The sequence below is a fragment of the Chenopodium album genome, chromosome 16 (assembly GCF_948465745.1).
Source record: "Chenopodium album chromosome 16, dcCheAlbu1.1, whole genome shotgun sequence".
Lineage (NCBI taxonomy): Eukaryota > Viridiplantae > Streptophyta > Magnoliopsida > Caryophyllales > Amaranthaceae > Chenopodium > Chenopodium album.
Window position 1 is genome coordinate 29,873,485 of NC_137849.1, and position 13,099 is coordinate 29,886,583.

The window sequence follows — 13,099 nt, forward strand, 5'->3', positions numbered from 1 at the left end:
CTTAAGGAACGTAAGGAGACTCTTGCAAGGTACTCCGGAATTCTCCATTGTCTATTCGGATTCCGACTCGGAAGAGGTTCTCGGGAATAACGAAGAAGACAACATGGGTGATAATGATCTTCCTCCTCCTCAACTTTTGCTTCAAGATTATGACCACCCCAACGCATTCCAACTACGGAGTGGCATACGTCTCCCCACTACGAATGCAAATAATTTTGAGCTTTCACCTCAACTCATCCGTATGATCCAAAGTGATCAATTTGGTGGTAGTTCTCATGAGTGTCCTTTTGCTCATTTGGACAACTTTCTCGAGTTGTGCACAACCATCAAGCAAAACAACATTACGGAAGAGTTCATTCGTATGCACATGTTTCAATTCTCCCTCCGTGACAAAGCAAAGCATTGGTTGAGAACGGTAGAAGAGGGATCATTGACCACTTGGGATGAAGTCACTAGAGCTTTCCTTGGAAAGTATTGTCCCCCCAAAAAGACCACCGAACTAAGAAGAAAATCACCAATTTCAGCCAAGAGATTGATGAAACGTTAAGTGAAGCTTGGGAGCGTTTCAAGGACTACACTAGAAAATGCCCACACCATGGTTTCACATCATGGATCATTGTTCAAAGCTTCTATGATGGTCTTACTCCTACTTCAAGGGCCAACCTTGATTCCAGGGCCGGTGGTACCTTAAAAAGCTATCGGTGGATGATGCATACAAGATGATTGAAGAAGTGGCAAAGCACTACGCATATGGAGGTGATAGAAGGAAACCTCAAGCAAAGAAGGGCGGAATCCACGATCTTAGTGAAATAGACCTTATTGCATCAAAGTTTGATATGCTAGCTCACAAGCTAGACCAAGCCACCTTTACATCTCCAAGCTCTTCTTCACAAGTCATGTCTTGTGAGACTTATGGAGGAAATGATCACTTGTCCTCCTATTGCAACTCAACTAACCAAGAATAAGCGGCGGCCATTGGGCAAAGAAATGATCAATACTCCCAACCCTACAATCAAAGTTGGAAACCCCAACAAAACACGGGGTGGAAGCAACAAAACCAAGGCCCCCCTCAAAACCAATACAACCAACCCCATCCACAAAACCAACAAGCTTCATACCGTCACCCTAATCAAAGGGACCAAAACCAACAAAGACAACAATATAACCAACCCGCTCCTCCTCCTCCACCTCCTCAAAAGTCTAGCCTTGAAGCCGTGCTTGAGACTTTCATTACACAACAAGGAAGAAGCAATGCAGATATGCAGGCGAACATCCAACAACTTCAAGCACACAACAAGATACTTGAGAATCAATTGGCTCAAATTGCGCAATAAGTTGGAAGTTCATCCTCCAATCCTAGTGGTCACTTCCCAAGCTCAACGGTTGTGAACCCAAAGGAGCAAGCCAAGGCCATTACTTTGAGATCGGGAGAGGTTATGAAGGGCCGGTTATGAGTGAAGAGGAGCCATAAAAGAGAGATGAGGGAGTTGTGGTGAGAAGTGAGGATGAGTTTTAAAATGAAATAGTTGATGTTGAGAGAAAGGAGTCACAAAAGAAAAATGAGGGAGATGAGGAAATAATAGAAAAACCCCCCATGAAAATATACAAGCCTCCCATTCCATTTTCTCATAGGATTGTAAAGAAGTTGAATGAGAAGTTTTCAAATTTTCTTGAAGTCATGAGAGGACTTGAAGTGAATATCCCCTTTCTTCATGCTATGTCACAAATGCCTACCTATGCAAAATTTTTGAAGGATCTTCTATCAAACAATAGTAGGCTTGAGGAGAGTGCAACCATCTCCCTTCCTAAGGAGATGAGTGCTATCATTCAAAATAAGCTTCCTCAAAAGCTTAGTGACCCCGGTATCTATGCAATACCAGTGAAAATTGGAGATTTGGAAGCTATGGATGCTTTGTGTGATCTTCGGGCAAGTGTGAGCTTGATGCCCTATTCTATTGCAAAGAGTTTGAAAGTTGAAGACTTGAAGCCAACAAGAATTTCCTTACGATTGGCCGACCGCACGGTTAGGCTACTTTTGGGAATTCTTGAAGATGTACCAATTCAAGTTGGGAGAGTATTTGTGCCTTGTGATTTCGTTGTGATGGAAATGGAAGACGACACAAGGGTACCCCTCATTTTGGGGAGACCATTTTTGAACACCGCGGGTGTTGTAATTGATATGAAAGAAGGAAGGTTAACATTGAATGTGGGAGATGAGAAAATTTCATTTTCATTCTCACAAACATTGAAAAAGCTTTTGTTTGATGAAATTCATAGAGTCGACACATTGGAAAGGGACTTAGAGGAGTTCCAAGAGAATTTGATTGAGGAAGATCCTTTACAAGCTATCCTAACGGGAGGCTTAGTTGAGGAAGGTGAAGAAACAAGGGGGTATGATCTTTTGCTCAACCAACCTTTAGTCCACAATGAAATGAAAGTGGAAGTGCTTAATGTGGAGGTAAAAGAGGAGAGGACTATGCCTCCTCATAAGGTTGAACTTAAACCCCTTCCCCCTCTACTTAAATATGATTTTCTTGATGATAGTGAGACTTATCCCGTTATTGTCAATGCCAAGCTCGATGATATCTCTCTTGAGAAACTCCTAGTTGTTCTAAGGGAGTATAGAGATGTCATTGGGTATAAAATTGATGACATTAAGGGGATAAGTACCACAATTTGCATGCATAAGATTTTTACTTGATGATGATCATGCTTCTTTAATTGAGCACCAAAGAAGGCTCAATCCAAACATGAAGGAAGTTGTGAAAAAGGAAGTTTTAAAACTACTTGAAGCGGGCATAATCTACCCTACCTCCGATAGTAAGTGGGTTAGCCCGGTTCAAGTTGTGCCTAAAAAAGGAGGCATGAGCATCATCAAGAATGATAAGGGTGAGACCATTTCTACAAGGTCGATCACCGGGTGGAGGATGTGCATTGAGTATAGAAAATTGAATAAATCCACCTGGAAAGACCACTTTCCACTCCTCTTCATTGATCAAATATTGGAAAGACTAGCATCACATAGTCATTATTGCTTCTTGGATGGATATTCAGGATTCTTCCAAATCCCAATCTAACCCGATGACCAAGAAAAGACTACATTCACATGTCCTTTTGGCACCTTTGCTTATCGAAGAATGTCATTTGGACTTTGTAATGAACCTTCCATATTTCAAAGGTGTATGATGTCTATTTTTTCCGACATGCTTGAATCATCAATTGAAGATTCATGGATGACTTTTCTGTTTTTGGTTCATCTTTTGACATTTGCCCTTCGAATTTGATTAAAGTGTTGAAAATATGTCAAGAGGTGAACTTAGTCTTGAATTGGGAAAAATGTCATTTCATGGTGGAAGAGGGCATTGTTCTTGGTCATGTGATTTCTAGTAGGGGCATTAAAGTAGATCGTCCCAAAATTGAGGTAATTGAGCGCCTCCCACCCCCTACAAATGTGAAGGGGATAAGGAGCTTTCTTGGACACGTAGATTTTTACCGCCGGTTCATAAAGGATTTTTCAAAAATCGCAAAGCCGCTCACTCAATTGTTGGTAAAGGATGCCCCTTTTGTGTTTACTAATGATTTTTTGCTAGCATTTGATAGGTTGAAGGAGGCATTGATTTCGGCTCCTATCATTCAACCCCCTAATTGGGAGCTTCCTTTTGAGCTCATGTGTGATGCTTCAGATTTTGCCATTAGGTCCGTTCTTAGACAAAGAAAGGATAAGAAGCTCCATGCTATCTAATACACTAGCAAAACATTGGATGAAGTATAAAGAAATTACACAACCACGGAAAAGGAGTTTCTAGCCATTGTTCATGCAATTGAGAAGTTTAGGTCCTACTTGTTAGGGTCTAAAGTCATAGTCTTCACCGACCATTCGGCCTTGAAGTACCTCTTGTCGAAGAAGGAACCAAAGCCAAGATTGATACGGTGGGTCATGCTCTTACAAGACTATGACATTGAGATTAGAGACAAGAAAGGTGTCGAAAATGTTGTGGCCGATCATCTTTCACGGTTGCCTATCTTTGTAGGTGATCTTGATAACTTGCCAATCGATGATTCATTTCCGGATGATCAACTATTTGCTATTCTTCAAGCACCGGCACCATGGTTTGCGGACTGCAAACTATTTATCTTGCTCTGTTCTACCTCCCGACCTCTCCTATCAACAAAAAAGGAAGTTTCTACATGATGTTCGTCAATACTTTTGGGACGACCCCTTGCTCTTCAAACAAGGTGTTGATGGCCTTTTTAGAAGGTGTGTCCCAGATGATGAAATTGAAGATGTTATCACAATGTGCCACTCCTCACCTTGTGGAGGGCATATGAGTGCTAACAAAACTTGGGCAAAAATCTTGCAATGTGGTTTTTATTGGCCTACAATGTTCAAAGATGTGTGGGATGTAGTGAAAGCTTGTGACCAGTGTCAAAAAACCAATAATATTTCAAGAAGAAGTGAGATGCCTTTGAACAACATTCTTGAGCTAGAGATTTTCGATGTATGGGATATTGATTTTATGGGTCCTTTCCCAACCTCTTTTGGGAATAAGTTCATTCTTGTGGCCGTTGATTACATGTTAAAGTGGGTAGAAGCGGTTGCATCTCCTACTAATGATGCTAAAGTGGTGGTCAAGCTCTTTAAAAGAGTAATTTTCCTAAGGTTCGGGGTGCCACGTGCCGTTATTAGTGATGGAGGTTCACATTTTGCAAAGCGGTCCTTCCAAGCTCTCCTTAAGAAATATGGTGTGAGGCACAAGGTGTCATTGGCTTACCATCCACAAACAAGTGGCCAAGCCGAAATTTCAAATCGAGAGGTAAAAATGATTCTTGAGAAAACGGTGGATAGGTCTAGGAAAGATTGGTCTACAAAACTTGATGATGCTCTATGGGCCTACCGCACCGCATTCAAAATTCCCATTGGCACCACACCATACAAGCTTGTCTATGGAAAATCGTGCCAGTTGCCGGTAGAACTTGTGCATCGTGCTCATTGGGCTATCAAAACATTGAATTTTGACCTTCAAAGTGCCGGTGAAAAGAGGTTGCTTGACCTCCATGCCTTGGAAGAATTAAGGTTGGATGCATATGAGAGTGCACAGATCTACGAAGAAAAGACCAAGGCTTGGCATGACAAGCATATTAGCAAAAGGGAGTTTAAAGAAGGTAACAAGGTCCTACTATTCAATTCCCGGTTGAAGTTGTTTCCGGGTAAGCTCAAGTCAAGATGGAGTGGAGCTTTTACTTTTAAGAAGGTGTTTCCATATGGTGCAATTGAAATCTCAAATGACAATGGTGAACTGCTCAAAGTGAATGGCCAAAGGCTTAAGGCATACTTTGACGGTTTTGTGCATGAAGAAGCCAAGGTTGTTCACCTTGATGAGTTTGATGTTCTTTACTCTCATTGATCCCGCAATGTCGTCAAGCTAGTGACGTTAAAAGAGCGCTCCCGGGAGGCAACCAGAGTTTCTCAACCCCCCCTCTCTCATAAACTATTATCTCCTTTCCATCATTTTTATTATTACTAACCTTTCTCTTAATATCTTTTGTAGGTATTGAAGAAGAGGAAGTAAGAAAATTATCCTTGGAAGTGAAGTAGTAGGTATAATAATAATCATAATAATAATGGTGATAATAATAATTTAATTATTATTATTATTATGCCTTATTGTTATATTTTTTTTAAAAAAAAAAGAAAAAAAAAAGAAAAAAGAAAAAAAAAGGGTGAAGTTCGTACAACATCAAGTCTGCACGGACGTGCAGAACATCGCACGTCCGTGCAGGGCCAGGCAGAAAGTTGGGTTTCGAAGTTCAGAGTTTGGCATGGACGTGCCAAACTAAGCACGTCCGTGCTGAATATGGTGCACGTCCGTGCAACATGATGCACGTCCGTGCCACCTGAGTCAGAAACTTTATTTTGCTTCTGTGTGAGGCTGCTCGTCCGTGCCAAAAGCTGCGTGTCCGTGCAGCCCCAGAAGCCCGAGTCAGTAGCACGGCTTAAAGCTAAAAAAAAAAAAATTCACTCATCACCCTTTCTCACTCCACGACCCTCCTCCTCTTTCTCTCTCTAAACTCCTTTCCTCCTCTTTCTTACTCACTCAATTCCCTTCAAACACCCAAAATCACACCCAAGTTCAACAAATTTCTCAAAAATCTTCACTCCTTTTCACTCTAAATCACAAACTACTACTCCTTTTCCACATTTAAACCCAAAAAATACCCAATTTCTCAAACCCTAACATAAAAAAAAAAAATCAAATTGGGGGTTTTCTTTGTGGGTTGAAATTCAGCAATTGGTTGAAGGAGTAAGCTCAATCAAGCACAAGAAAGATTAGGGAGGTTCATTTGCAGGTTTTACACCCACGACACGTTTGGTATATTTGTTCCTTCCTTTCACTAATTTTATGCTTAAATTCTTGAATTTTTGCATGTATTTGCTTGGGAAAGTTTGTTTGAATTGATTGTGAGTGAATGATAGTTGATAATTGTCAAGAATTTGTGAATTTAAAGGTGTTTGGTGAATGTTGTGAGAATTGAAATTTTTTAAGTAAGTTTGGAATTGAGGGATTAATTTTTGTGAATGAAGAACATGCTTGATTAAGTGAATTGTTGTGTTGATTTGCTTGATAATAGTGCATGAAAATAATGTTGAAATTGTTGTGAATTGCATTATTGAGGTTGTCTTGGTTGTTTGGTGATTTGCTTGCCTTTTTTTAGGTGGTGGACTTAGAGCTTGGCTTGATTGTGTTGTGTTTGTTGGCCTTGTTTGAGCTTTGATTTGTCATCTTAGTGGACCTAGTTTCTTTGTGTGGTGATTATCTTGTCTTGGTTTGTTTGATTGGATTGCATAAAGACCGACCAGGTGTAGAAGAAACCGACCTAGAAACACCGATGCTAGGTACCGCAACCCTTCTCCTCCTCCCCCTGTTGATCCACCACAAGTGGATACAATGGGAATAATCTTTAATGACCCAACCTTTTTGAACAATTTTATTAGAAATAGTAGGAGGAGAGTTAGGCCGACTAAATTTTACAATGATGATGTGGCCAACAAATTAGGGGTAGGGGACGATGTGAGGATGTTGTTTGAGGGCTCCAGCCTAGGGTCTTGGTTAGGATTGCATGCCCCGACCTACAAGAGACTAACCCTCGAGTTCCTTTCTACCCTCCAAGTGCAACGAGACACCAACAAAACCCCCCGCCGCATTACCTTCCAATTCATGAATTCCCTACATAACTTGACAATAAGGAGGGTAAATCAAGCCTTTGGGTGGCCCACGACCGGAACCATAGGTCCAAGGGATAGGTACCCCCGTAATTATAATGCGGGTGAATTTTGGAGAAAACTCACGATCCTTTTCAAGTACAACCCTAGGACCGATAAGGCTACGGCTATTATCCACCCCGGCTTTAGGCTTTCTTAGAGGACTACGGCAAACACGACGTTTGCTAGGGGGGATAGCTCTGGGGTAGTGTCCACAAGGGAGATTTACTTCTTTTGGCACTTGAGTGAGGGTAGCACGGCCTTAGATGTAGGGTCTTGGCTAGTTGACCACCTAGAGGATGTTGCCACAAGGTCCGGTAAGATTACCATAAGTGGCATGATCACTATTATTGATGTTACTCTTAACCTTGATTTTGCAGATGAGGAGGTTTGTCCAGGGCTGACACAGCTTGATATGCAATCGTTGAGGACCATGAGATGGGTCGTGGACGCAGAAGGGGCACACCCATACTTATGGTATGTGAGTGGGCGACCTTATGCCTACCTTCCCGACCCAGAGAAGACATTCATTACAGACGAGAGCAACTGGGTATTTGAGAGGGACCTCCCATGGCTTCCCAGTGAAGAGGAAAAAGGGCAAGAGTAGCCACAACAGCAACATCAATTCTATCAACAACAACATGAGCAACAACAAGGGTACCAAGGTCAAGGTGTGGGTGAGAACAACCCACCCCTTTCATTCGAGCAACAGATTCAACTAATGAATACGGGTTTCACCCGCATGTTAACCGAATTTGAGACTATGAGAAAGTCTCACGAAGACATGAGGTCCTCCTATGACAACATGAGGACAAGTTTTGAGGGTCTTCGAAGGGAATTGGGTGAATTCCGAAACGTGTACCGACATTGGTACCCCGGGGGCTTAAGCTCCCAAGGCGGCCCGAGCCAATGAGTTAGAATTCCTTTTTTCCTCCTCTTGTGCTTATATTGTTTTAACATTAGGGACAATGTTCATGATAGCTTGGGGGGGAATCATTGGCTCATATGTTGGTTCATGTACTTTCTTGTGTTGATGGTGTTGAATTTGCATGTTGTTTGTTCCTTTCCCCTAAAATCCAAATCCCTTAAATCCAAAATTGCTCCCTTTGAAATCCAACACCCTAAATCCAAATCCCTTAATTTGTGAATACTTCTCCTCTCTTTTTATTTAGATGTATAGTTATGATTTATTTTTATGCTTAGCTTAGTTTAGCTTAACTTTGTAATTATAATAACTTTTCTAGTAAAAACAAAAAACAAAAAAAAAAAAAAAAAAAAAAAAAAAAAAAAGCCTAAGGATGAGACTCAAATGACGATGCTTATATGTTTTGCTTGCTTGACTCCTGAGTGATGAGTAAAAGTTCTTTTAGAAGGGTGTGTGCAAGAGTTGGGGTCATTTAGAGGTCCATTAATCTTGATTGCATTAGAGTATATGAAATGAAAACCGATGAATGCTCAATTGCATGTCTAGCATAAGATATTGTCAAATTTGCACAAAGTAGGATATGTTTGTATCAATTTGCGTTCCCTTGTGCCCTTGGTGTGCCCCCTTTCCTTCTCGAAATGAAACCCTATTAGGGAATTGGTTCTATTTGTATCTTATGTAATAAGTGGCATAATAAGCCACATGTTTCGAATAAAAGAAAGAGTCGCCCACAGTAAAAAGAGGCGAGGGCAATGTATGTTGAAAAAGAAAAAAAGAAAAGAAAAAGAAAGAAAAAAGAAAAAAATATAAAAAAAAGAAAAGGGGAACAAAAACTCCTCCAAAATTCTCAAAATTTTCACTTTTTCTAATCTTGAGGTCAACTTGTGGATGCCTCCAACACATTGTCTATTTTGATGTTTCTTGTATAATTCCCGACTTAGAGTGTAGTTAACGGGGCTTGGGAGTGCATTTTGGGAGGTGGACTTGCATTTTGAGATTTTATAACTGAAAGAGGGCTTGTTGCAACTTTGGAATATCTATACGTGCTCTAATGAATTAGTAAAAGGTCTAAAGAAGTATCTTATTGCAATCTTGCTTAGTTCTCCTCTCTACCCCCAACTCATGTGCACATTTGCATGATCGGTAATTCTTGAAAGTCGCTCACTTGTCTTGCTTGTGATTTATATCCCGATGAGTTGACTTGGGCAATAAAAACATTGGTTTTGGTGTGTATTGATTACTTTGATAGTAATGATGTGTCTTGATAGTTTTGGCGTGGTTTGTGTGAGTTGTGGGTTAAGCTCAAGGGAAACCCTCATGAGATAAAAACTCGTCCTCTTAGGCGACTTAGGCGTTTAAATTGCTTTTCACTTGTGCTAAAAGTGACTATGGTTATTACCATGTGGATTTGTGTTTTTGTGTTTCCTCTTTAATGCCTCTCCTTGGTTTGATCATTAGCAAGTAATCTTCCTTCTTATTTTAACATGTTTGTTTTACTCGAGGACTAGCAAAAGCATAGCTTGGGGGGATTTGATAACTTGTTATTCAATATGATTTTAGGGCGATTTTAAATCTTGTTTACTTGACAAATTGGTGTTTTAGTTCACTTTTACTCTATTATCGTGCATTTTTGTGTGTATCCTTTGCTTCACGGGTTGTTATTGTTTTTGTTGAGTTCTTAGGTCTAAAGATGACCATTTTGGAGCATATGGATGATAACCGAGGTTAGAAGCCGAGACATAGGAGTAAAACCGAAGAAAAGGTGAAGAAAAGGGCCTAAGAGACCCTGCACGGTCGTGCCACATCCTGCACATCCGTGCAGGGGTGTTCCAGCAAGTATAATGTTTCTGCTAGAGCCTGCACGGACGTGCAAGAGTGCAATATATCCGTACATGACCCCAAGCACGGCCGTGCTTATCCGCGCGTCTTTCCCAGGCCAAATCTGGGCTTTTGACTTGCACTGCACGGTCGTGCACTAGGTGGCACGTCCGTGCTGCTTAAGCTGCACGTCCGTGCCGAGCCTGGCACGTCCGTGCTGACCTGGAGACGAGCCCGACTCTTGTTTTCTCCGTCCTTTTTATTTGGGGGTCATATAAATACTCCCCTTAGCTCTTTTGTACGAGGATCCAAGTTTTTAGAGCTTTCTCTTAGTTTATAATCTTAGAAACACAAATATTCTCAAATCATTAGTTAGATTTTAATTATTAGCGTGGAAATTTCAATCTCAATCATTGTACAAGACAAGTTCCACCATTGTTATTCAAAGTTGAAGCTTCTAGTAACTTTTCTTACTCTTCTCTTCCATTTTAGTTGCTTTGATTGTTAATTATTTTGCTTAATTCTTATATGCTTAGATTGTTAATTAGCTTAATATTTAGTTTAAATCTTGTTCATGAGTAGCTTGAAAACCTTAATTGCTTTAATCTCCATGGATTGTGAGTAGTCTAATTGTAAGGGATAGATCCTGCTGAGCTATTCCTTCCAACTGGGCTCAGTTGGGAAGATTCAACCGCGCAAGTAAGAGTCGGCATGAGTGACCTCATATCACCTCTTGAGGGGCTAGTTGTATAGGATAGCTCCCGCTGAACTATTGCCCAGCTCCCAAGGTGCGCACTCATGGCCGAGAGAACAACTATGAGGAGCTCACTAGCCCGATGGAGTCAGCCCGTAGAGCTGACCAGGTTGAACTCTCCACAAAGGAGATCGTACACCTATAAATAGAGGGCAAAGTACAACGGAAAAGAGGTTAGACACACAAGTTATTATACTCTCTACATCTCTCTAAGTACACTTTCTCTCTCTAAACACTCTCTAACTTAGGCATCGGAGGGGGGTTCCTCGAGCCACCCCCGAGGGCAGTTTACATGTGTTGCCTTGTGTAGGTTGTCGACGAGGCCCAGCTCGCCTAGCAGAACCCTAGGATCCATACCTGGAACAATTGGCGCTAGAAGGAGGGGAAGGATCATCTAACCTGAGGTTCACCAACTGAGTTAGGGACTAGTTGACAAACCACCATGGTCGGGGAGGAAGTTGTACAAACACCCATACCCAAGGCCAATGACGCCAACCAAACACCATAAAAAACACCACCAGCAACCATCGATCTTAAAGGATCCGCCGAGAAACCCAAATCCACCATCTCACAAAAATCCAATCCCATTGGATCGACGTCTGCTGCAACTAAAGCAGCTTCGAAACCAGTCGATTCGGTAAGATCTAGTTCCATTTTCAAATACGGTATGCCATTGATAGGCGCGAACAATGAACCCATTGTTTCAGCACCCATAGCCCAAAAACCGCAGCCCGTAAGCATGCCAGCCATTCTGCAAAACCTCTCTAAGTGCAGTAAGGAGCAGTTGGCAGCGATGACAGCAGTCCTTGCTAACTTTGGTAAGGGAGTGAGCTCGTCACCAACAGTAGCAGCTGCAGAACCAGCGGTGAAGAAGGCAACACCCACAACCCTCACTCCCGAGCAGAAGGAGCTCATCCAGCTGAGGAAGAAGGTGTTGGAGTTGGAAGCCCGGAATCTGAACCGAGAATGGAGCGTGGAAGAGATAACCCAGGCTAAGGGCAACACGGAGAGACGAGTCGCCCGCAGCAGGTCGCCAGCCTCTGAGCGGGGACCGAGCCTGGATAGGGAGAAGCGAGTATGGATCCAGGTTATTCCAGATGATTCCCCATTTTGCCGGGAGATTCTAGAAGAACCAATGGAGAAGATAAAGATGCCAAGCTGCAGGTACAACGGAACTACAACACCTAAGAAACATATCTCGGCTTTTAAGAATCACATGGTGCTCTATATCATGACGGATTCAGTCTGGTGCAAAGCATTCCCGCCAACCCTGGAGGGGCTGGCAGCGGAGTGGCATGGAGCCATTCCAAAAGGTTCTGTGTACTCGTATAATCAGATGAAAAGGATGTTTATGGAGCATTTTATAGCTTTGGTAGACCGAACTAAGGTGACAACTGAGCAGATGTCCCTAGTTCAGGAGAAGGATGAACCCCTGAGGGAGTTTATCACCAGATTCAACAAGGAGGCAACAACCATCCCAAATATGAGCCAGAAGGTAGCGCTAATGGCAATGCAGAGCGGTTTGCTACCAGGCTCACCATTCAGAGCGTATATAGGGCGTAAGAGCCTCAAAACTCTAGCTGAAGCGCTAGGTAAAGCGCACGAGTTCATCAAGGCAGATGAGACTGACAGGGCGATGCTGAGTAGGAAGGCGCCAAACGACCCAGTTAAGCGGGCAGAAGTCACCCGGGCAGAAAACACAGCCAGGGCTGACCAGCCCAGCAAAGCTGAACAAGGTCGCAAAGAGGCAGATCGAGCTGTTGGGATGAGAAGGTCAGATCCGAAGAGAGCAGGAAGACATGGAAGGTTCGACCAGTATACCCCGCTCACTCACTCGAGGTCCCACATCTTGAGCATGAACAAAGCTGACGATAAGTGGCAGAGACCCCCGAGGATGGTTAATAGGAATCGTGATCCCAGTAAGTGGTGTGACTTCCATAGGGATCATGGCCACACGACCGATGAATGCACACATCTGAAAGATAACATAGAAGATCTAGTCAGGAGGGGGTACCTGAATCAGTTCAAACATCATGCTAATCCCCCCAAAAGAAGGGACGAGGACAGAACAGGTCGTGACCGTAGAGGAGGTCACAGGGGTCCCGCTGAGGATAGAGACAGAGATAGCAAGCCAGAAGGCAGGGTGTATGTGATCAGTGGAGGACCAGTACATGCGGAAATAGTGAACAAGGCACGAGCAGACCTACGAGCAATGATACACCAGATAAACTATAATGAGAAGCGCAAGTGGCCGCCTCTTCCCCCGTAGCCACGAGCTACATTTGATGAGTATAAACAAAAGGGCATAATCTATCCCCATGATGATCCTCTGGTGGTGACG

General features: G+C 42.6%; 1 protein-coding gene and 1 non-coding gene across 2 annotated transcripts; one reads left to right on the forward strand and one right to left on the reverse strand.

The window, feature by feature from the left end:
- Positions 1–496: 496 nt before the first annotated feature.
- On the reverse strand, positions 497–602 carry LOC145587038 (small nucleolar RNA R71). Its single transcript, XR_014101097.1, has one exon. It is a non-coding gene; the product is annotated as a small nucleolar RNA R71 (small nucleolar RNA).
- Positions 603–1,594: 992 nt separating this feature from the next.
- LOC145584053 (uncharacterized) lies at positions 1,595–2,701 on the forward strand. Its single transcript, XM_081640991.1, has one exon. It carries the CDS (start codon positions 1,595–1,597, stop codon positions 2,699–2,701), a length of 1,107 nt encoding a protein of 368 aa, XP_081497117.1.
- Positions 2,702–13,099: the final 10,398 nt, after the last annotated feature.

Coding starts and splice junctions, on each gene's coding strand:
- LOC145584053 (XM_081640991.1), top strand. CDS start 1,595: ATGAAAATATACAAGCCTCCCATTCCATTTTCTCATAGGATTGTAAAG.